Here is a 24,156-nt window from a genome sequence, read left to right on the forward strand (position 1 = left end):
TTGTTCATCAGGAACTGATGTGCCATTTTCATACTGGAAATTCTCATTGATACTGTGGTACAAAAACAGGCTTTAAAAAGCGGCAAATCTATAAAGGAATTTAAGCAGCTAGTACATAATCCACCTTTAGTAGGTACTAACTGCCAGGAACTTTAACTGTGTCTGAGTAACTACAACCAGCAGGCACCAGTTCAGAAGGAACTGTATTTACCTTTCCAAATCCATCAAGTGTATTTTTGCACAGTTGATTACGCTCCATCCCCTCCCAGAATTCCTCACAAACATCAGAAAACCAGCTCAGGTCATGGGCCCCAGTGCACGGGCACTGCCTAGGGCTTTGGTCTGATTCTACACCAGCCTGTGGCACCTGCTAGCTGTATGCCCGAATTTTGCAGAGGTGCAGTCCCCTGATCCAGCCACTCTCTGAAGGTGCTCCGAGTTACAAGCTGCGTTTTGCTGTCCATCCTGACACACAAAATGCCCAGTGGATACGATACAATCGGCATTCCCCATAAGAAGCCTGGGAAGCCTACTAGCATACAGCGATGCACACGCTATTTCAAAACACCATATGTTCAACAAAAGGCGATTGCTTCAAAAGACTGTTTTTTCTGGTTTAGCTATCCCTGAGACTGCTGTTTAGCCTACAGCAGGATAAGAACTCTAGCACTGCTTTACCCCCGGGGAACAAATTACAGCCTGCTTTCCTGTCACAGATGCTGTCCTGTAGGTGGTCCGACAGCGCTCAGCACCAAGAAATTTACTTTTCTTCTAATACTTACTTTGGTTTAAAGGATTGTATAGCATGGGCTGGGTCAAGGAGCCTTCTCTTCACAGCTGTTATTTTTACTATGCTGTTTTACTGGATTTTTGGAAGGTATCACACTTAGGCCACAGTTTGGCACTTCCTGGTTTTGATTCTCTTTTGTTCAGAGTCAAATAACCCACCATAAACAAAGGATGCACATTAAACAAATTACAAAATGTGGCACTGTCCTAGTTCTCCACTAGCCTGCTTTCTGCTCTCGGATGGATTTAGAAAAGTTCAGCCGTGCCTCTGCTGATGCTAAGGAAATCATTTTTCCTCTCACTTGGCAGAAACTTGTGCTTTTGAAGCACAAGGATCCCAGCTGTTTCCAGGCCACCATGTGGTCAGTCCCAATACGCACAGTTCAATAGCTACAGATAAGAGGCCATAGATTTGTTACATTATCAATTAGACTGAGGTGCAGAGTAAGAAGAATGTGATTCTGCAGTGATTTCTACTCTTCTCAAAGCATTTAAACATGAAAATTCACCATTACACTATTTTATCAAATCTGCAAGAGCAGACTTTCCCTAGAAGGCAAGGCTACAACACCTAACAGAGGAAGAGAGCTTGGAACACAGGACAATACACATTCAGTGATCTTTTCCTATTCATCCAATAACTTACCAATTTTCTTGTATTTGGGTTCTGAAACACCAGAGCAACTCTCTGCAGAGCCTAAGAAGGCTGATGGAAAGAAAGATAATGGTAAGTGACACAAATAGAACCCAGCTGGGTAATTTTAATTTTCCACTGTGGAAAGTTTCCACTTTTTGAAGTAGAAGGGAGTGCTAGCTGTTCCAATTCAGCTATTTCAGAACTGCAGAATTCATATTTATTAAAAATGAATGTGAATAGCCTCATATTATTTTACTATGACTGTGAACTTTCAACAAGGTTGCAGATTTTTGTGACAGTACTCAAAGCTTTTTGCTGTTGCTATTGTTGCTGATAAAGAGAATCATTCAGCTAACACTTGCTAAGTTATAGATATGCTGAAAACAAAGTTAACACTGTCACACTGACAATGAAAAAGTGAAGAAATATAATATGCTTAGTGTCATATAACACAACAACAAACTGAAAATTGTAAAAGATATGCATGGGGGGAGTTGTAGTCCCTTCCAGCCCACAAAGGATGAGCAGAGTCACTGCTGATTTAAATGTGCAGGACTCTTTTAGAGTCAGAGGAATAACATCTGCTTATATCAGTGAGGAACTACATGAAAGATACATTGGGGCTGCTTTAAAAACCAAAGATCTTAATGCACATTTAGAATCCACACACCACAGCCTTTCAGGTTACTCATGTCTTTTTTACTTACTTCGTTTGTGACATTTCTGCACCTTCGTGTCAGTAAATTTCTCAGTGTTTTCAGCAGCCATTTCATCCAAAATAAGGTTCCCTGCTAAAAAGCATTAAATATTGCCAAATGTTAACCATTGTTTTCCTAGAAAAGTTACAGGGAGAGGCAAAAGCAAGAGACACACAGTCACAGGCAGCAATGATAAAACATGCTCCAAATGAAAGATGAAAAACAGAAAACATACTGTAAAACATATATGGAAATCTATATGACTTAGCCCACAGAACCCTGGCAGCACACTCTATCCTCTTGTGTTAGTTTCTAGACTGCAAGAGATTCATCTACTGTCACAAATTCAGTGGCTACTTAAAATGCAAGTACTTCTCAATAGTCTAATCATGAGCAAAGAGGGCAAAACATCCCAGCTTTTGGACTGTATCTCAGGTGAATCAGAGAGTTTGTGTGATCTCAGTACTAGTAAAGTTACTCAATCATTTTATATATGAAAAGGATTTGTTCCTTTAAGAGGCAGAGTAAAGGGTTCTAAACAGATCTTATCGTTGGAGTATTTTGTGTTGTAAGAACTGCTTAAGTTATCTGTATCATTCTTCCACTGGCAAATGCTTAAGTACTAATACTGTACAATGTTTCCTCTAAACCCCATAGTAATTTTGCCATTAGGTGCAAAACCCCCAAACTCTAAATATACCAGGGAGCACTGAAAAGCATAAAAAAAGACATGGAAACTTGTAACCAGAATTAATTGTCTTAGTTAAGGACTGAACTTTGGTCAGTCATTCCAAGTTATTTTTCTCATGCATGAAACAGGATATACAGAAACTCTGTGAATCCTTCTCAATCTGTGGATTTCACAGCAGCCACATATTCATATGCATATATTTTGAAATAATAAACACATGCTTATGTATCAATAGAAAAACAATGCTTTTGTATAAAGCAAATGAATTATCTCTGGGCAAGCACTGCAATGAAGAAATCATTCACTATGTGCATATTATACCATTGCAGCATTGGTCAGGGAATGAAGTAAAATCTGGCAAGCTTCCTCGGGCAGCTCTGTGCATCCTGGACAGAAATAATCGCGCATGAATTATGTTTATATGCATGCTAAGTCCTCTGGTTGGGTCAGACTTAATGAACACATGCACATCAACTGTGTCACACGCTCAGAAAAAGTCTGATGCTACCTGAGGGCATATACGGCACTAGACAGTTGAGCTGCACATACACTATGGGGACATGGTGAGGTGATCAGTAACTTGGTCAGAAATACAACTGTCACCTCTGAGCCTGCAAAAATACAGAAGATCCTCAGAATTTGCCACAACACAGTTCCCAAGTGGAAAAAGAAGATAACAGATGTATAGAAACCTTACTAGCATTCAAATTGTGGGGATGAAGTACAGAGATGTTAGCCAGATCACTGTCATGGAGAAAACTAATCTTTGCCACATAAATCTTACCAAAAGTGTCTTCCACCTGCTTCTCCTGCTGATCTTTGAGCACATATTCTGCTAATTCAGCTATCAAGAACAAAAAAAGGAACACAGTAACTGCACAGTAAATTGCACAGTAGAAACTATTGCAAGTTTATCATTAACCGAATTCTGCAGTCTCAGTGAAATTGAGGAGTTAAAATAATATTTTTTTCTTGTAAAACCTGTAATTGTTGTTCAGGAAATACAGAACACTAGAAAGGAGAAGTTAAGACAGGAAGTGTTAAGCAGAAAGGGCCATTAATAGAGAGATTTTCCCCCTGACAACCACAAACTGTTGTTCATCCGTTTCCCCACAATGAGATGCACAGGTTTGGGTAGCACGGTTAGATCTAATGTCCATGAACAACAGGCCACTTCTGAGTGGACACTACCACTTTAGAGTGAACATAGAATTTGTAAGAAGTGAGCAGAAAATAACGATCATGTTAAGATGCCAATACCTTAAAAAAACAAAACAAAACCCAAAATAACTTTCATACCTATTCTAGCATAAGCTTCCCTTGTGTTGGAACAGAGATACGATTCATCCCCATTTTCATCATTTTCCATTGCACAAAGGAAATCCATGTTATTGAACTGATCGTAGTTGCTGGTATCAATTTCAGGATCTAGAATTAAAAAGGAGTGAAAACTGGCTCAATGAATACCATAGCTAAGGAAAAGAAAAACAGAAAGCAGGACATCCTGAAAAGGCAGAATTATTACTTCAGCGTAAGGCTTTGGCTCTGCATTGCATGTTGGCTAGCTAGGAACTGAACTGAATTGACAGTAACTTATAGTTATCCAGAAATCAACACTCACCTTTTGCTAAACTCTGAGGCTTCATGACTCCTAGTAAACTAAACAGTTCCAGAACCTGTTCTCTGACCCTGATGCCTACTGGCATGGTTTGGACCCATCCATAGTATTATACTTTCCTACCCTCCACAATATGGTGCTACTATCCAAATTTCTTGTTGGAAATGGTGCTAGGTCCATGCTAATCCCTGAACTGCACCTAGGAATTGCTTGGGAAAATGCTAGTCAGTCACAGTCAAAAGTATGCCAGGGACCACGCTAACAGTTTAACAGCACAGATGTCAAAGTTCCAGTGATGGGCCATGCCCTGACACTGGTTCATTTACCTATGTCTTCTCACACACTGCTAAGGCTCAAAAGTATTCAAATAAGTGAAACATCTCTGATGTAGTAAGAGTCAGTCCTTGATCCCTAATTCATTCTACCTTCAATCACCGAGCAAGTGAGGCCATGGCAGTGCAGAAGGCACATTCCTGCAGATGCTAGTAACAGAAGTTGAGAGAGCAAAGCTTAAACAGGGAAATAACGAATCACAAAGATGATTCCAGATTCTGGAGCTCAGGTCTCCACTGATTTGCACATGTAGTTGTTGACACCAGTCACTCATGAAAGTAATGAGAATGTAAAATGGTATCATTCTGATTTGGTAACATTTTATGCCTATCTGGTGCAGAGCTATAGGACTTCATATCTGTCATACACTAACTTCTGTTCTTCTCCTTTCATTGCCACCCTCAACCCACAGTCCAGCTAATTTGTTTAAAATAAGCTCAGATATTGTTCCACAACGCATTTAGCAGCACAGATACGCCTGCATACTTTTATGCTGTCCCTCCCTCTCCCCAGAAAAGCCAGGGAAGGGCAGAAATTCCAGGTAGCTAACAATTACCTACTACAGGGTGTCCGTTCCTGCAAATTAACCTCCACACTTTCACACAGATTCGGGAGCAGAAAGTTTGAGGGCTAAGGCCAAACTCCTCACTTGCTTAGTTGCAGGAACTGATATGTAAAGTACCACCTTTCCACCCTGCCCTTCTGCTTTCTCTTCCGTCACAGAATTATGAAATCGCTGACCCACGCCCCCAAAAGCTGTAAAATAGCATCTGCTAATGGAAGTCTGTTGTGTTGGTGTCTTAGGATCTCAGAAGGAAACAAAAGGCTAGTTTGATTGCAGTTGTTTGTTTGCTTGCAGTTGTTTGGCTTCATCGCAAGCTCACGTTTTGCAAAGCTTTTGGCTTGAAACTATGAAAGCATTGAAAGTTATGCTTGACCAACCTAGGATAGGAACATTTGCAAATACTGCTTACAGGAATGACATGTGAACCAAAGACATCACACATCACCTCACAAATTAATGGGTAATACGTACAGTATGTTTCATTACACCTGCTGAGCAGAAAGCTGTAAATATGTACTCAGTTTTAAGTAGATGATGGCACCTGGAACCAGCCACTATTTTATATCTAGATAGACAAAGTTATTACATCATAACACCAAGTATCCATTGAGTTTAGTTCAGCAACCACAATAAATTGCCACTAGATGGCTACTTCATCAAGAGGAGATGGTAATGACTTACAGAATGATGGTTAAACAGATCAAGACATTTTTAGAGTATTACTAACCTGCTGAGAAGTCACTTTCTTCATTTCCAGATGATGTAGGGTCAAAGAGAGTATACAGATGCAATGGATCGATATCACTGTGCAGCAGATCAAGATAGCCATTTTCAGACACAAATGCTGAATCCATGATTTGTCTCTTGCTGTCTGAAATCACATCACAAAACAGGGCAACAGAGCATGTTGTTTACAAGGTATGACAAAATCATAAGCTTTTGTAAACCAAAATTTCCACAAGTCAGGCACTGTGGCTTTCTGTTGACTACAAGGCATTGAGATCTTAAGACTAGGAAATTGGTATTGCTTAACAAGTCTTGAGCTGATTTATAAACCTGAGTTATTTAAACTTATGGAGCCAGATGCAGCTTGTGATGAGACTTATCTAAGTTCAGCAACAGCAAGAATCTATTTTTCACTCCAGTCAGGGGAAGGGGATACTACACTGACCATCTGGGCCAAAAGTATCTGGCAAATACTGAATAAATTGCAACTCCTGTAAATTCATCAGGATGTAAAAGGTACGAGCACAGATCCAAAAAGGCATTGGGGAATGAGAAGACTGCAGTGAAGTGGATGGAAGAAGAATCTCATACTGTTCTGCCATGACAATTTCTTCTCTGGAGAAGCAGCTTCAGGTTGGGATGGCACACCCCAAACTCCTGAGCCCTGGAGAGCATTAGGAGACATCCCCTCGGCACAAGAAGAACAGTGAAAAGTAGAACACATTCTATACAGTTCTTCCCCAAACTGTAAGGCTGAACACGTACAGAATTGCACGGCTATCTTGGGACTTAGCTTCTGGCAACAGGCCACTCACTGACATTGTGGAATTTATCACTGTTATTTTTTAATCCCTTTTCTTTCCAGAGTTAACAATATCTGTCTGCACAGGCAAAAAGCCATTCATACTACACAGCCCTTCCAAACTATGCAGGTGCCTTCTCATGAGCTGGTGCTGCTGTAGCCCTGCAAGCAGAGGCAGGGCTAATGCCTTTTCAGCAGAGTGCCACACAGATTGCAGGCAAGTCTCCTTGATCCGGTCAGTCATGTTTATATGCACTGAGAATTGGTTAGATTGCTGCAGCTGTGCCTCCTGATAAAGTTTCTCTCTTCCTCCACACTATTTTAAATCCCTTGTGGTTCCTCCCAGTTACTTCCGGAAGGCACCAGAATAAGCTCACACATTCTGCCCAAATATTCCACATCATGGAATAAAACAAATATTGGTTTCTCAGTGTTCACAGGTCACTGATACAGATGTATCACTGGGCCGATCAAAGTCATTTACCCAACCATAATATTCAGATGCCAGCATGAAACGAACAACTGACAAATTTTCCAGTCCACATCCTGTTCAAATAGTTGGCCACATATCACAACCATGAAAAGTTTCAGCTTGGCAAAACTGTGTTTTGCAATGAAGGATAGCTATAAAATGACTCTGAAATATTCTGCCTTTAGTAGAATGCCATTGTTATCCCCAGTTGCGCATGTCTATTTTCCGAAGGTGTGCAAATGTGGAGCAACCTGCTGTGCCATCAAGTTTGCCTGTAACTTGAAGAAAAACAGCTAACATTGCAGCTCTGAGCAAAGCAGCAGGGCAAACCTACTTACACCACCACATGCTACTTTGTTATGAACTAATGCTCATTCTTCTTACAGCCCTACATGTAATTGTCCCTTTAACAGCTTGCAAGCAGACCCTCTCTCTGCATTCTGAAGCAGAAGACACGAGAGACTACAGCCAGAACTTAGAAGAGCTGGTGCACACAGCGAGGCCCTACGTGTATGAATAACCTATACTCAGATAGTTCTCCTTTTTCATGTTGTGTTGCCTTCTCACATTACCAACATTACCAAAATTTGAGATTATTGCCTGCTCTGCTATAAATGGAAAGCAGAAGTTGACTAACTTTCATGAGAACCAAGAATGAGATTATAAACACACTGGATTAAACTTTCAATTTGTTGCAATGTTTTGGTCTGCCACTTTCTTTGCTGAATTAACATAAAAATCTAAATACAGTCGGCCTTTTGGAATTTCAAGTTTCCAAATTTTGCCAGTAATGTTGTTGAAGCATTACCTCTGATTCAGTACAGTCCTTCAAGAACAAAAAACCTCATTACCTGTCCTTTTTGCTTCACCAGTATGAATGGCCCACAACTCACCCTCTTTCTCCTTCATCACATTGGCCTTGACACAAATCTGTGGATAGCTGCCTTGCTAGTAACTACACTGGGTTTCGGATGCTGTGATTTCTTTCTTTAGCAGAACCAAGAAATTCTTAATAGCAGCTGGGCTTTGCTGCATTAAACAACAGTGCCACCATGGAAAGCACTCTGTCCAAGGGTGCAGGGAAAAAGAACAGAGTTTTGGAAAGAAAAATGTCTACATCCAGAAAGCACCAGAGGCAAACAGAATGACACTTTGGGGTACTATATTTTGCTGTGTTTTAACTGAAGCACAGAATAAAGCCCGTTGTTGCCAAACACGTTTACAACAGCAATTGCTTTCCCAGGGTTCCCCCTTTCTTCTCACAGCATCCTGCTAAATCCAGCAGCCCACTGTCTGACACCATGGATGGATATGCTCTATACCGCTCAATACCTTTCCCTGTTGTCTCATACATGATTTTAACTTAATTTACTGTTGACACAGTCCCACTGGGGTCCTACAGTCCTGTCAGATGGGGGTTAGGCACATTTTCACCTCAGAGGACTAAAAGTTATATAATAATTTCTATATTAGGGCTGCGAATTCTAGAGCCTAGTCTCAGCGGGGACTGCCAATTCTTTGTTTTTTGGACACTAGCTAAGAAAGATTTTTTTCATTAAATCTTTAAATAAGACTTTCTTTCCTCATCACCTTTTACTCCAGCTCCATTGCTACACTCATTAGACCTGTGTTCCTTCTGTGTTACCCCATGATAGCCCAGTGCATGCCTGCTACGGCAAGACTTGCGCTCAGGAAGCATTCATTTTAGTCCTGTATTCTGCATATACAGCACAACAATGTGATTCACTTGTAAGGCTCTCAGCATTTTGTTCAGTGCTCTTTTAGAGTTCCAGCAAAACAGTATGAATTAAAAACACCAGAAAAGTAGTCAAAGAAATACTGAACATCACCATATCAAGACAGAGAATCCAGCTAAAGAAACAGTGGATGTTCACTTAAATCACATACAAGTTTTAAGAGTTGAACATTTTATATTTTTAAAGATAAGAGGAATAGTTATGATTATTGTTTGGTCCCAGTAATTTGATTTAGCCATGTCTTACATTTTAAAAGATCAACATGTTAAAGACACTGAGTAATGGAGTTTGCTACTAACTAAAATCAAATGGTAGGTAAGATAAAGGAGAAGATTTATACAAAGTCAGTAATGTAAGGTTTTCTCCGGAAATAAGATAGATGTTTCTGAGGCGATTTGTTAGGGTGTTTCCTTCCCCAAACTCTGTTGACATCTGAACTGGCAGGTGATAAAATGACCTCCCACAAGAGTATGGAGGCTAAGAAAATGAAAAAGTGAAGTCATTTCAGGAACAGAGGAAAGCCCCTGCAATTTAATTCTCACATCAGTTTGGGAAGCTGTGGATAATTCATAGCAAACAACTAGTAGTGCCATGCAAATCATACATTTCTTAACTAGAGAATGACATAACAATATTGCTCTGTACAGCTCCCTATCTTTAGATTACAGAAAGACAAGAGAATAGGACTGCCATCAAGACAGAAGGCTAAAAAATTACAAACACAGAGATTGCTGAAGAAATGCTATTCTTGAAACACCCAGGACTCACAAGTGCTACACTTGAGATTAATCAGGGTGAAGCAAGCTGACAAAGGAACAGGTTACATCAAACTCTAAAATATGGAGTCCAATGAAACAGCTGGACTAATAACCCCTTCCCCAATGGTACTCTGAATTAAACACTTCAATGCCACCAGCCATGACTTTCAAGCCTTTTTTTTTTTTAACTTTCTATTTATCTTCTCTCTTCTTATCCCCCCCCCCCCACTCCATTATGTGTCATTGTTCACAGCCCACAATAAAGGTATCAAAAGACAGCGTTTTTGCCCCACGTATTTGTTTTGGAGTAAAGCTATTATCCTGATGTTCTCTGGGATGAGGATGGACTGGTCATGAGGAGGAAGGAAGTCCACACCATGCTATAATTACCTCCCTCTTTCCTCTCCCCAAAACCCTAACACTCCTTCCGCTCCACAGCTACCAACCAGCTTTTCCTTTCAGAGATGGCCTTGTTATTCTTAAATTCTAAACATTATTCTTAAATTCTAAACACTGATACTCAATTTATATTTAGCTTTGAAAGTTGCAGTTTCTCTTTCAGATCTAAAAAGGCTAATACACCTGAAAGCCTATTTCCAGTTAGACTACCTGATTTCAATAAATACACTACTTTTACCTACAAAGCTCTTGCCTGTGCAATTGTGTTATTTTTCATGGGCTTTATAGTCTAAAAAAGAAGAACAGATGATGTAGCAAAAAAGTTGTTCTATATCCTGCCACATTCTCCTTTAGATGTGTTTAAAGAAATTAGAGAAGCAAAGTGTAATACCGAAGAAGGATCTTTCTTCTGCTTGTCAATGAACCTAGCTACATGATGACCAGCACAACAGATTAAAGAAGTGTAACCACACTCACTTTAGAGTTAGTTGAGTCCAGGCAGATTAATAACGTATGATCCTGTAGGTGTCAGAGTTGTAAAAGCATTTGAGAGCAGAATCCACATTCTTATATCCAGTATCACCTCTTGTGTCACAACGGTGCCATGCTCTCCCATCCTACAAGTACGATGAAATACAGTGGCACTGCAGACACCTTGCCTATAAGCTTTTTAGCAGAAAACTACATCTGCATTCAGAGACTCTCTGAGACAGAAGCTCAGCCCTTCGGCAAGAGAGAGTAAAATTCTAGGATTACCTGCCAGAGCTGAGAAAAAAACTGGAAATAAGCCAATTTCTTCCAATGCTCCTCAAAGTTTCACTTTCCATAGAATCAACATTTGTGCAAAAAACAAGTTATATTCCTCACAAAACCCAAAATGAACTACAGCAAGCTTTCTACCAAGTAACACGGCTTACCACAAAACAGAAACACTACAAATTCTTCAAAACTTTACCAACTCAAGCGTAGACTTCATCTTACTAATATTTCAAGCAATACCAGTGCAGATACTGACACGCCGTACTTAGTAATATCCAGAAAAAGTAAGATAAGATGAATTTATCATGACAAAAGCACTGCATTGAAAAGTTAAGGAAAAACTGACCTGGAGAAACTGGACAGTTCCTGTTCTTTCCCCCTGGATTCTGGAGCAGGCGGTCAGCAGAGCTGCTACCATTACTGAGTGGTTATAGAAACTGACAATGGAAAGGAGGAAATAATCCAGGGCCGCTGGGGCAGAAAAGCTAAAGGCTCAGGGGAATTCCAGAGAGGAAAATCAAGAGGAAGCTCACTTCTAGAAATCCCTGTATAAGCACTCTTACCTTTATCAGCAATTTGTCACCAGTAGGAAGAGCCTGCAACTTGTTGCTAGTTTACTGTGGTACTTTACTTACTGTGTTCACTGTGGAAATGATCAGTTTACTCAGTTGGAAACTGAAACTGGATGGGAGCAGGTGTAATTGTCCTTGGTGCTCCCCAAAATTCTTTCTCTCCTTTAAAAATTCCTGTGAATTTCAGTTCAAATCTGTCCCAAAGTCACATGTTTAAGCAGTGCATCACTAAGAATAAAGCAAGCAGCATACAAGCACTCTTACCTTGCAGCTCCATTTGCTCTAACAGAAGTGAAAGCATTTTTTCACATGTTCAGGAACCCTACCAATCCAAAATTAGCTCAGAATCTTATGCAAGTATGTTTTGTCATTGCCCCAAAATGACAGGCACTGGGTTTGATAAAACAGGAACTTGTAAAGCTTGTCTGACTTACACCTGGTGTTTACTGTTTGCATGTACCAACAACCTAACATACTGTATTTGTTCATTTAATGCATTTCAAACTGAATCACAGCTTTTCCTTTATCCTGCCAGTGCCTATCTGGCATAAGAAAGAGATCCGTTTCAATATCAGTTATATTATTGAGTGTTCCTACCATGATGCCTAGCTGCTTCTGTGGCTTTGCAACCCTGTTCTCCTATTTTTTCCATTTGGTATCACGGGATAGACCTACACAAATTAGAAACTAATTATGAAAGAGAACACATCGTCAAACGAGCAAATACTTTTTGCGGTATTATTCCATTGGCTTATAGCCTGTATTATAGCTTATAGCAAAAGTTCCACCACTGCTTGAAGGGGGAGGGAAGGAAGCGGGATATGCCAAACTCAGTGGCACCCAGGACTTGCTGCTTCAGGAAGGCAAGTTTTTGGTGAGCTGGCTGGTAATAACTGGCTTCTGTACAAGGCCGTGGCTCCCACTAAGATCCTGTAAGCGAAGCAGTTGCTGACCTGCATAGCACTTTTCCCTTTACAGAGGATATCTACTTCCACCCAGTTCCATGCCATGAAGAGATTTCCATGATTCCATGGGAAACATGCTCACCATGTTTCCTTTCTGGCAGCTGCTGACCAGTTCCCAATATTTAGAGAGGTATGGGGCCCAGCCTGAGGTGTAGAGCAGTAGCCATCTCTCTTCGGGCTCTCTGGCCAGGCAGGCAGTTGTGTTCTTGGGATTCTTCCTCCTGCGTGACCATCACGAGGCACTTGATACAGCAGGAACTTTTGGCTGCTTCTAGTTTCAGGTTGCTTCCCGTCAGTTCCAACTCTAGCCCATTCTGAGTTTTTCCTTTTAAGTAGTCACATGAGCTGCAGAGACCCTGAAACAAGTCAGGGCCTCTGCTTGGTATCTAGAGGATCGGCCACCCTTAGACAGGTCAAATCCTTCCAGGGTCTCAGAGCATCACTGTTTTACACATCTCCTCTAGGCACATTAGAAGAAAAGCAACATCTCTGTATAACAGCAGTCAGAGCAGAAACTACTGAAAGGCTTTCAAGCACAAATACAAATTCTGTATTCTAGTGCTCTGCCTATTTGGACAGGAGACAATAATAAAATAATTGCAAGGGAAACCCCTACAAAAGTTTAGGGGGTTGTTGTTAGCCCCATTCTAATGTGGAGCACAATCCCACAAGTTTACCAGCCTTGCAGCCAGATTTTTTTATTAGCTTCTGAACTTGTAATCCCATGGGATGATCTCCATATTTCAAGAATGAAAGTCTAGGGAAAAAAAGAGTTCAGTTGTTTACTGTAGTCTGAAACTATAGTAGATAGTGTCTGTCCACTTTTGGCACAACACTCACAGCTACTCAGAAACAGCAGAAAGGAATTGCTGTAGCTAATCAGATTAATGGTTCATCTAGTGAACTAGTCTACAGAGATGGTCTTAGAGACAGAGTGAAAAACAGACTGGGAAACAGGAGGCTGTGAGACAGATGAGAACTGTCTAAGCTCCTCAGGTGACCATCAGCTTCTGTGCTTCAATTTTTGCTAATTCAAAATGAAGATACGCTACCCTATTGCAGAAAGAGGAAACAGAATTACTGATTAGTACTGGAAGCACTGTGAAACTGATGCCAGTAGCACAGTCTGCAGGAGGCACTTGCCAAGTGGGGAAAGCTAGGACATTTTTGTCCAGAGTTTTTACGCATCTGTATTGTGATAAAAATTAGCAGCAAAACTATGAAGTAGATAGGGAGAAACCTGCTGATATTAACCTGTAATTCTCCTGAATTCTCTTTGCAAGGCTTCTTCGGAGTGCAACAAGCACGAGATGCAAGGTTGAAATTCAACAAATTTGACAACAAAGTTAGACAGCAACTTTCTTCAAAGGAAGTTGAAGTCTCTAATACAGTTTTGAGTCATTTCCTGATGAATTAATGTTTCCCAAACCACTTCTTTAAGCACATGTCTTTACTATAAAACCTAGGGAATAGCAAAAATAGTTGAATGTGTGATGGAAGAATCACAGAATCACTGAGGTTGGAAGGGACCTCTGGAGATCATCTAGTCCAACCCCCCTGCTCAAGCAGGGTCACCTAGAGCACATTGCACAGGATTGCATCCAGGCAGGTTTTGAATATCTCCAGAGAAGGAGACCACAACCTCTCTGGGCAACCTGTTCCAGTGCTTGGTCACCCTCACAGTAAAGAAGTTTTTCCTCCTATTCAGATGGAAGTGTCTGTGTTTCAGTTTGTGCCCGTTGCCTCGCGTCCTGTCGCTGGGCACCACTGAAAAGAGTCTGCCCCCTCCCCCCCCCAAATGGTTCTAAAAACTAATGTTTTTTTGGATGCACTTCAACTCCCTTCTGTTATGTCTCAAATAAATGCAAGCTTTGTGGCAGAGACATGTAGCATGACAGGATCAAGATCTTTGAATGGAGATTTTAGGTGCTACCACTACAAAAATGACAAGGAGGGGAAATCTTTTCAAGTACTTCAGGGATTTAATTAAAAATAGAAACCAGACTATATATATTCCCAGCATAAATAATACTAGCATACCTGCTATGATATTCTACATTTAAAATATGAATTCTTGGCATTAAATTTTAATTTGTGCAATAATAACTCTAAAATCTTCCAGAAATCTTGAGTATTTCTTTTCTCTCATGAACTATCTTTAAGATTTTTTTCCCAACATTTCCTCTTGTACTTCCAGCCATGCCTTGTGAAGTGATGTCGAATATTGTTTTTTTATGAGAAGAAAAGTCTACCCCCCATACATCGTAGCCCAAGATCTTTCCATGTGTTTTCCAGAACTAATACAGTATTCTGTTAAGTATTCTTCTATCCTGGTTTTACAGTTTCTTACAGTAGCTTGGTTTTGTAAAAGTAATTCTGAATGCTATAATTTAAGATGGGGTTCTGTAGCTTTACACTGGAGGGACGAGGTTAGGAGGTCCCAGACCTATCCTGTTCCCAGTCATATACAATATCAATTCTTTGGTGGGTCAGACTTAAAAGTGAGTTTATTGCCTCAGAATCATTAGGTGTCTGCATTTTCTCTTGTGCTGCCCACTAAGAATCTCAAAACTCTTGAATCCAGCCTTGTAAGTCATTAAATACTTCCTATCCTTAAATTTTCAGCAGTCTCTCATAAACCCTGCAGCATTTGCGCTTACAGACATCTGGAACTTAGAGTGGAGAACATTCCTCCTATCTGTGCTTGCAAAAGACAGAGATTTCCTGATATGAGTTGCCAGGATGTGCCATGAACAAATGCTGCTCAGACTATCAATGGCTGGTATGTCAGTGAAGAACAACTGATTGTATCACGGTCTCCTTAATCTACTTTGCATTTCTGGTTCTTCAGAAGGTTGCAAACAATAAGTCTTATTATGGCCTGACTATGAAAATGGATATCCGGTAGCCGCTCTGTATAGGTGGATCTGTTTTTAGCTGCTGTTGCACTACATTCTGCACTCTTCTCTTCCCCACTTGCCCTCCACTGTTGCACTTTGCACTATGCTTTGATACTATCTCAGAATGCCATAAATAAAAGTAAATGTTTAACAATGCAAAAAAGAGAAAGAAAGCAGATTTACCAGAAATGTACTTGCTTCCTCTTGGCTCATTATCTGTGATGTTTTGAGGCTTACTGCCATACAGTTTTAAACAACAGAGGGGAATCAAAGCGTTCAAATACAGGTCCCGTTTTTCCACAAATGTCAGAGATATCTTCCTTGCAAGGTCCTCTCTGTCTTTTTCATGGAGCAAGGTTTGATGGTACTCCTTGGATATCACATCTTCTTTCAGCATGAGGTTAAGCAATGCATGATCATCAGAAGCTGTAGCACTTGAGAGAATATTCCTTACTCTAGGCAGGATCTCCTTAAAAAGATTCATACCTGCAGCTGAAGATGTTTGAAGGAGGTCTGACCAAAATCTGAACTGCTTCAACTAAAGAAAAATCCACTCAGTCAGCATCAAAAAGATGAAGTGAAAAAAAAAGTTAAAAGACTGTCCTGCAACAGCAGAGGTGTTTCCTCATTTGATTAAGACTTTAAATAATGTTTGCAACAACAAATACCTTGATGAAATGACACAACAGCACAATCCTTCCAACCATTCATAAAAGACAGTTTTCCAATCAGCAACAGTCACCTGAAAAAATAACTCAAAAAACATTTGCCCCATTCAAAAAAGAGTGCTATAACTAGATCTTGGTCTTCCGGTAGAGATGGAGTGTGGGTCCAACAAGGTCATCGCTCAGCCAGAACAATACCAAAAGCTTCAGCACAAAACAGTATTACACATCCTCTGTAAGAGGGACAGGTTTAAAACTTGTAGACTCCCACATAAGGTTAGAGATCAGGCTGTGAGTAAATTCTGCTTTCATGAAGTCAAATGGATTAGAACAAGGGTGAAAACTCTGGGGTAAAAAATGATCCTCAATCTGGCTCAAGAAAAAAAAGGAAAGAAGTTTGGCATGACTTCCAGCTACTCTTATTCAAAGTCAACACACTTATATTCCAAAGGGCAGATATTTTAAGTTAAATTACTTAAAAGGAAGAGTTTTCAAGGCTCCAGTTCAAAAGAGTAGCAAATCTTCCATACCACTAAAGGCCCCTGCCTATATACCTCCAAATCTACTACAACCTGAGCCCCTCAATTCAGCTTAAAAACAGTAAGAAATCTTTTTTAATACTACCTTCTTGATTCATTTCTCACTCTTATTTTGTAGAACTCATTTTGTATGCAATATCTGACTAGAACATTTCAAAGACTTCTAAATGCAATCAATAAAGTCTTACCTTTGTCTTAAGAAGATTTTCCAATAGATACTGTAATAAAGAATGGGTGCCTTCAGCCCGGATTACTTTAAAAAGAAAAAAACTAAGTTTTCAATAAGAGCAGAGTACAAGGAACACAGTAAATGATCTTGATCAGATATCATCTGTCAATATGAAAAAAAATCCATACTCCGCTTATAAAGGTGCAAAAATGACTGACAAGTCTTGTATATTGTGACAGCAGAATGCAGAATAAATCTGCAAAGCCTATATCAAAGGGAAAATATAATTAGTTGCTGGAATATCTTTAATGTGGTTAATGCAAGCACCTCTGAGCCAAATATGAACATCCATCCTGTAGTAAGTAAAAATATGATAATATATTTCATAATGGATTACCTAAATTCTATTAACATGGTGCTCATTTATAGCAGCTACATCTGCTAACAACAGTTTTTACAGATGCAAAGTAAACTATCAAATTTGTTGAGCTATGAAATATACCAGAATTTAAATTAGTTTTCTCATTTATATAACATTTTGTAGGGTAATACATGTTTTACATTTCCAGCTCTTTGATCACGAAAATGCCTTTTATCATGCCCAAACAGACAAGAGTCAACACCTAAAATTAAACCAATAGATGCCATCCGATGCTTCTCATCGCTGGCTTATTTTTCCTTATGTCTATTTAAAACTTCGTAATTACTGACCTTCATGAAGTTTTGCAGTGGCTTGTGTGTAGGCATTGTTTATATTTGGGGAGGACAAAGTTTAAAGTACTTCAGTGTTTTAGAATAGAAGTGACAGCGTTATAAAGATGGCAGTGATAATGGCAGTAAATAAACAATTACCAACTACTTAGAACTGAGTTTACACTATAGTTTTTTCTACTTCATTTTTAGATACCTGATTCTTATAGTAGAACCTATATTCTTGAAATAAATACTGGGGCAAAACTCCTAGGCCGTTTGGGGGCTTATAAATGGAATCTTTTTAAATAGTCTGCTATATGGCTGCCTAAGCAAGTCTGTAGGTTGAGTATAGGATAAGGCTCCAAATCTCATCTAAATGTTTTTCTGTGGAATTGTTACTGGGTTTTACTACCTTGAATATTGCCATGACTTCTATTCAGCATAGGAGGCATTTGCAAATGGAAAATAATTCCACTTAGTTAGAAACAATGTATTGAGAGAAACTTGGCAAATCTTCATAAATGTCGTGAGTATCCAGTTGCAAGTTTTGGTTAAGATCCAAAATACCTTTGTAGAGGAACAAGGATTTGCTGCTTTTTCCAAATGTTCATGTTTATGTTCACTATTGGAAAATATGTGCAAAAATAGAGGAAAAATTAGCAATTGACAACTGATCATCCAACAGTATGATTTTGACCTGCAGTGTGGGCAGGTAACAAATTTTAACGTAACTATATAACTGACAACTGAGAAAAGCAGGTTATTTTACTTGTCCATAGGGAAAAGCAAATCCTTTAGCTCTTTCATTCATCTTCTCGTTTTTCTCAGAATTTGTCTTTTTAATGGAATTTCCTTTAAAGTTACTGGCTACATTGATTCAAAACAGAAAAGAGAACTTTTTTTTTTAAGTATGAGTAGGAATAAGCTCCACCTCAGAGTAACACTGCTTCTGTCATATTACATGGAAAAGACCATTTCCCCTACTTTTATCAACACAAAACTCAACTGAATAAGACGTCTCCACTTATACATCACCACCTTTTGGAGTAGATCACATGCTACAGGCAGCTAGGGGTTTGTCTTGCAGAGAATTGGGAACTGTTTGCTATCACAGAAAATCTGAAGGGGTTCCCCACAGCTCGCAGAAGAGAGACAGTCCCAATCTCAGCTTCTTCTGCAATCAATGCGTTCTTATATGGGTGCAATAGATTTAAAAAAATAAGTGTTGCCTCCATTATTTGGCCATGGGAAGTTTTCAGAAACCTTTCGCAGCATCAGCAGTCACACTCAGGCCTCCTGTAGGTAGTAGTTCTCCTGAATAAGAAGTTTCCTTCTTGATGGGAGGTGAAGAGAGAGAGTTCAAGCCACATGAACAGCTGTCTATTAAAAGAAGAAACTCAACTTAAACTGTAATCCTCGACCTGTCTCTGCAGCTCATTGACCTGCTGCATCTTAGAAGCCGGATACAGAGAGCCTTGCTCACTGCTCCAGGGCATAAGTGTGTTTGAATGTGGGGGGATACAATAATGTGGGGAAGGCAGATTTGTCTTTGTGAGCAAACAAAGAAGTGCCCGCTATGGGAGAGTTCCCTCCTTAAACAGACAAGCAAGTGAGCACATAGCTTATGATACTTCATCATGATTGCTACTTAAGCATGAGAAAAGCAGATTTTCTGGGTCTCACACCTTAAGCAATTTCCACCTGCAAACGTGTCCACGAAAAGTCCAACACTAAGAGAAGATTATAGACTTTTCAATCCAGATACAATATTGTTTCTTCTATCATTCTAGATTTGAGACAGAAGTGGGATCAATAGTGGGATTGCCTTTGCATAGGTGTGAGGAATAATGATTTAAAGTTCATTCTTATTATTCTCTTCCCACATGTTTTCAGGATTCCTGAGGAGTTCTCCAAAAGGATCTGCAAGACCATCATCTGGGATGAAGCACAGTTTCATACAGCTATCTCCAAGTTCTGTTGGAATATAGGCAAAAATACCAAACAAATAACGTGCTAGAAACACTCTGCCTTTGACCTTACAATTTATTAGCCTGTGGCTATGGGCAAAATGAGGGGAAGGGGACTACAATGACACTAAGCTTTGAAAACTTGATTCAACTTCTAGCACTGCTGCAGTCCTAATGCACAATATTGAGAAAACGGTTAAATCTGCCTTCCATTTCTGCTTTTGTTTCTGCATTTGTAAAATCAAAATAACCCATACCATCTTGACACTAGGTACAATCTACTAAGGCTCATGAGATACCCAGATACCAGATAATGAAGACCGTTACCTGGCCTAGATTGGTACAGTTTCACCTGCTTCACTGTTCTTAAGAAAAAGAATGCAATGGATTGCTAGGATTTTACTAAGTTCATTTGGATTTCAAAGCTAGCTGTAGACATTGGGCAGCATCATCTTTACTTAGAAGTGATACTTCCCCTCAATGCAGAGAAATCAAAAGCACAAGTTCTCCTTTTTTAGCTAACTTTCTTCTTTAAAATGCATCATAGCACAAACAATGTGTGTGAAAAACAGAACTAAGTCAGACTGTACATTTTTGATATTTGTTGCTTCTCATGTTGCTTTTGTTTAGCTCTCTCTTTATCTACAGCAGAGCACTAAACTTATTTTCCTTTGGACTTTGAGAGAAGACCATGAGGATCATTAAAAAGAGAGACAGCTGCCATGTAACTTCATTCATATCTACATAAGTGTATGTGACTGTTAAAGAGAATCCTTAAAATAGGAAGAAAAGTTGTACAGTTCAAAACACATTCATATGCGAAGCAAAGGAGTGAAATGCTGATGCTGATATATTATACAGGCTTGAGTCATTAGAATCAGAAAGTAGGAAAATTTGTTAAATGAACTTTTCAGACTCTGACATATTGGAGGTTGAACAATTTTTCAATGCTATTCAATCTGAATAAAAGAAATCCCAAACAAAAATTCTGGTATCGAAGCACATTTATAGCCAAAGCAAAGAAAGATGCTAGCTGACTGGAAAAGAAGATCTTGAAGACAGAGCCAACAGCTTAGACAAAGCCAATTTTCAAAGAAGCACAGTTCATTTATGATACAATATCTATTGAAATCAATAGGGACTTTGCAGCAATTTCTGTAAGTGTTGGAGAATGCCGCATGCGATGAATGTCTAATTAAGGCTTTATCAGCATTTCCCCTAACTTTGTTACATTTCTCAAAGGTGGACTAGAGGAGTTTATCTTGGATAAATCTTAGAATGGAGCCATCGGTTACCAATATTGTGTTGTTTGACATGCATATACCCACAAGATTTCCTAAGTAATTCTGCCAAAGGTTATAGTTCTTATTTTAAAATTCTTTATATGTCTACTATGAAAATGGGCTTCCAGTAGGAAAGTAAAGATACAAAATTATGGAAGATGTCTTAAACATAAATGCCCTGCCTTTTAGATTGCAGAGCTTGTGTTTTCCTCTGAGCTTATTTTTAGAACTGTCTGATCACATCTTTTCCCTGCTTCCTCACCTCAATACTTCCACCGATGGGTTGAAGTCTTTCAACGTTCAGCCACACATACACTGCTTCTAGTAGCACCTACCACATTGCTTCCCACTCACTAAGATGAGCCTCAGCAGTGAAGTATGAACACTGCAGGTGAGACATGGCAAGATAGTAGACTACAACTCTGCTGGTCATATCGCCTGCTTCCCCAGAACATAATTTTCTTAAGTGAGCTTAGGAGCTCAAATGGTTGGGAACTTCCAACCTAGCAGGTGCAAAGAAAGATTAGGGCCTCAAATATTTCTGGTCATTCAGAATCTCACAGAACTTTATGCAAGTACTCTCAGAAGACTGATGGAGCAAGGCAGTCTGAACAAAAGAACTGTTTAGACAACTGCATTGCAAAACCCTGATAGTATTCACCTTTTAAAGGCATTCCTGCAAAAATGAGCTTGTTTTTTAGTTTTATTAGACTGTTTGCTGCCATAAAAATTCAATGGAATTTCAGTTGTACCTTTAGTTATGTTTCCTGCAAAATCTGAGACTTGAAACTCATATCCCACACTTTTTTTTAGCTTAGTAACATAAATTTGCCAGCCTAGCTTGCACAGTCTAGATTCATTATCAAGCCATGAAAACACAGTTACCACAAAGCTCTCTTTGTGGAGAATGAGGCAGATATATGAAGACAAAGACATGAAGCTGCTTTCAACACAGCAAGGTATAGAGTATTTTCTAAACCATCTCTGCATTGAGAGGAACACATTTACATGATGAAATCCAACATTTTCCTCCTCGTCTGAATCCTGATGATTCATTCCTTTCACCAGTGCTAGAATGATTCTGCTATGGGACATGCTGGGCTTTGCCAGTGAAGAGGAAGCTGTAACAACTGAAAATTAAGTTAACAAAATATTGCTGGTGTTCAAAACATAAGCATTGCTCATTTATAAGCATGCTGTTCTTTTATTATATTATTATTAATAGCACACTAGCCCTCTGTGATCAAATGTCAAGAGAGACTGTTCCCAATCCAATTGATCTATCTGGGAGGTGCTTAGAGTTGCTTGCAGAGGGGCTCTAAAATTTCTGATGGACTCATCCATGCCCTTAGACAAGTGACTGGGAAAGTGGAACATGGGAGTATCCTAAAGGGATCTTCAGTCTTAGATCACTGACAGCCTGCTCACCTGCAGAGCACTGACAATTTGTATAGGAAAGAAATATGATATCAGAGAATGTTCCCTTCTAGTCTTTCTTGCTCAGCAATTTTCATCCTTTCTGCATGTAACAAGGAAAAACAGCTGATCTCTAGGATTTAATACACATACTCTGTCATAGTGCTAACATTCAGGCAGACTTGTTGAAAAAGAGCTTATGACTTATGGAACAGACAGAAGGTTGTTTTTAGGCCCTCTTCTACTTTTGTGAGAAAGTTATTGTAGTTACATTACATGACATACTCTCTATTTCATGAAAAACTGTCTGGCTAGCTGCTCTTTAATTGTAGTTTACCAGAGCATAGTATTTCCTCTTTTGCTAGTATCTTTCAGAGTAATTTCATTTATTTTAAAAGTTGCCTGACATTTGCCCCTAGGGCACATGACCCCAACTCTTTGACAAGCATGGCAGAAACAAAATAATTTTTTCCACCAGTCCTGCCTACATACCCTTGCTCTGCAAAGGTAAGCATAGTTTTTTGTACTTCCATTGCAGATGTTAGAAATGATTTGTTACATGCGGGGAAAATTCCCAAGAAGGCCTCATTCTTTGGGAAGTGTTACAGATCTATCCTATTTTCCACTTTAGCTTCATCTTGATGGGTTTTATCACAATAACTTGAAGGTCCCAGTAATAGATTTGTACTCATGAGGGAGAGAAGAGGAAGAGAGAAGGTAAGAACCTTCAGGAGACTTTCAACAGACTTTCAACAAAAGTTTCAATAGGAACAGCAAGGCCATGACAGCTAACACGGAAGGAACCGTGAAACTTCCCAAGATGTGGAAGTCATCACTGTATATGCACTGGTATATTCCATACTTATCTTAGGAACAAGAGATATCACCTGTCACCTGCAGGGAAAATGCACCTTAAAGACAAGCTGTTCCTTCAGGAAGCCGTGGATGGAGTGTGAAGCATTTTCACCAGCAGCTGGATGCAGCTGCATTCTCTGCAGATCTATGCTGAGCATGAAGGCCTGCAGCAACACACAGCTGCTCCCCAGCCTCCAGGGCTATCTGAGGAAAGACACCGAGAGAAAGTGTTATCCTTCCTCTTGGTTCTCAAGAAGTCTACGAGTGTCGCGGACCGCGGGAGTGACGGGAACGAATCATACGCATTCACAGAATGCAGGTTCAATTCCAACCTTATTCGGCAATTTGCCCATCTTATATATGTTTGTGCAGTCGTACACTTTGCTAGGCCAATCACCATGCAGATTATGTCACAGGTAGCCAATCATGGCACCGATCACGCACGCAGCGATCATGCCTTGTACCTTGCTACTTATTTAGCAAAGCTATCTTACCCTTAACCTTGGTTCCCACTGGCTTCTGCTAGTTTATCTGTACTTTCTCAGGATGTATCATTTCCAGCTGCACCAGTGTCCTTGGTGGACTACTTCAAAGCACGTAGCAGTGGCTATAGCCTGAGGCCTAAGGCTTCAGCAAATTTAGCTACTAATGCTAAGCAAGTTGTGCTAAGCAATTAATCCTAAACAGTGTTAGTTCCAYGCTCTATATCTCATATAGATTATTGTTCTGAAGCACCGCAAGGGCCCCAACATACGAGTGTCATGTAAACTTGCATATGTCATTGCCAATAGCTTGACACAGGCAGTGCATAATGACAGCCATCTTGCTAAGAGAAGAATGGACTTGTCATTTATCTAATAGCTGAGGGTAATTAAAAAAATGAAGAAATATTAAAAAAAAGCTGAGAAACTAATACACTCTGTCATCACCACTTGGACTTCATATAATCACTCCAGTACACTAGAACATGTGACAAAAACTGTAATTCCCCCTAGACTGAAATAAAATAGAGCAAGAATGGGAAACGGAATACTAATGCAAACACAAATCAACAAGGAAAAGGACGTGTGCAAAACCACAGCTCTGTGTCAAGTTTCAAAATGATGGAGGTAAGAAAACTGGGCAAAA

At 39.7% G+C, this 24,156-nt stretch overlaps 1 protein-coding gene across 8 annotated transcripts in view; it reads right to left on the minus strand.

Annotated features, from left to right (window-relative positions):
* CIITA (class II major histocompatibility complex transactivator) overlaps positions 1 to 24,156 on the minus strand; it is a 47,735-nt gene that overhangs the window by 18,071 nt on the left and 5,508 nt on the right. The window contains exons 4-11 of one of the 8 annotated variants that reach the window (XM_026061824.1): positions 23,061 to 23,232; positions 16,834 to 17,079; positions 15,625 to 16,475; positions 6,059 to 6,202; positions 4,115 to 4,243; positions 3,600 to 3,659; positions 2,134 to 2,217; positions 1,436 to 1,495 (exon numbers count right to left, since the gene is read on the minus strand). In XM_026061824.1, the coding sequence (XP_025917609.1) occupies positions 1,436 to 1,495; positions 2,134 to 2,217; positions 3,600 to 3,659; positions 4,115 to 4,243; positions 6,059 to 6,202; positions 15,625 to 15,925 (778 nt within the window). In that variant the 5' untranslated portion in view covers positions 15,926 to 16,475; positions 16,834 to 17,079; positions 23,061 to 23,232. Of the gene's footprint in view, positions 1 to 1,435; positions 1,496 to 2,133; positions 2,218 to 3,599; positions 3,660 to 4,114; positions 4,244 to 6,058; positions 6,203 to 10,722; positions 10,855 to 11,350; positions 11,372 to 11,639; positions 11,753 to 11,840; positions 11,853 to 15,624; positions 16,476 to 16,833; positions 17,080 to 17,919; positions 17,948 to 23,060; positions 23,233 to 24,156 lie in introns of those variants that run through there. The other 7 variants (XM_026061826.1, XM_026061825.1, XM_026061830.1 and 4 more) reach the window with 7 other exon arrangements.

The sequence above is a fragment of the Apteryx rowi genome, unplaced genomic scaffold (genome assembly GCF_003343035.1).
Source record: "Apteryx rowi isolate R43461 unplaced genomic scaffold, aptRow1 scaffold_186, whole genome shotgun sequence".
Classification (NCBI taxonomy): domain Eukaryota; kingdom Metazoa; phylum Chordata; class Aves; order Apterygiformes; family Apterygidae; genus Apteryx; species Apteryx rowi.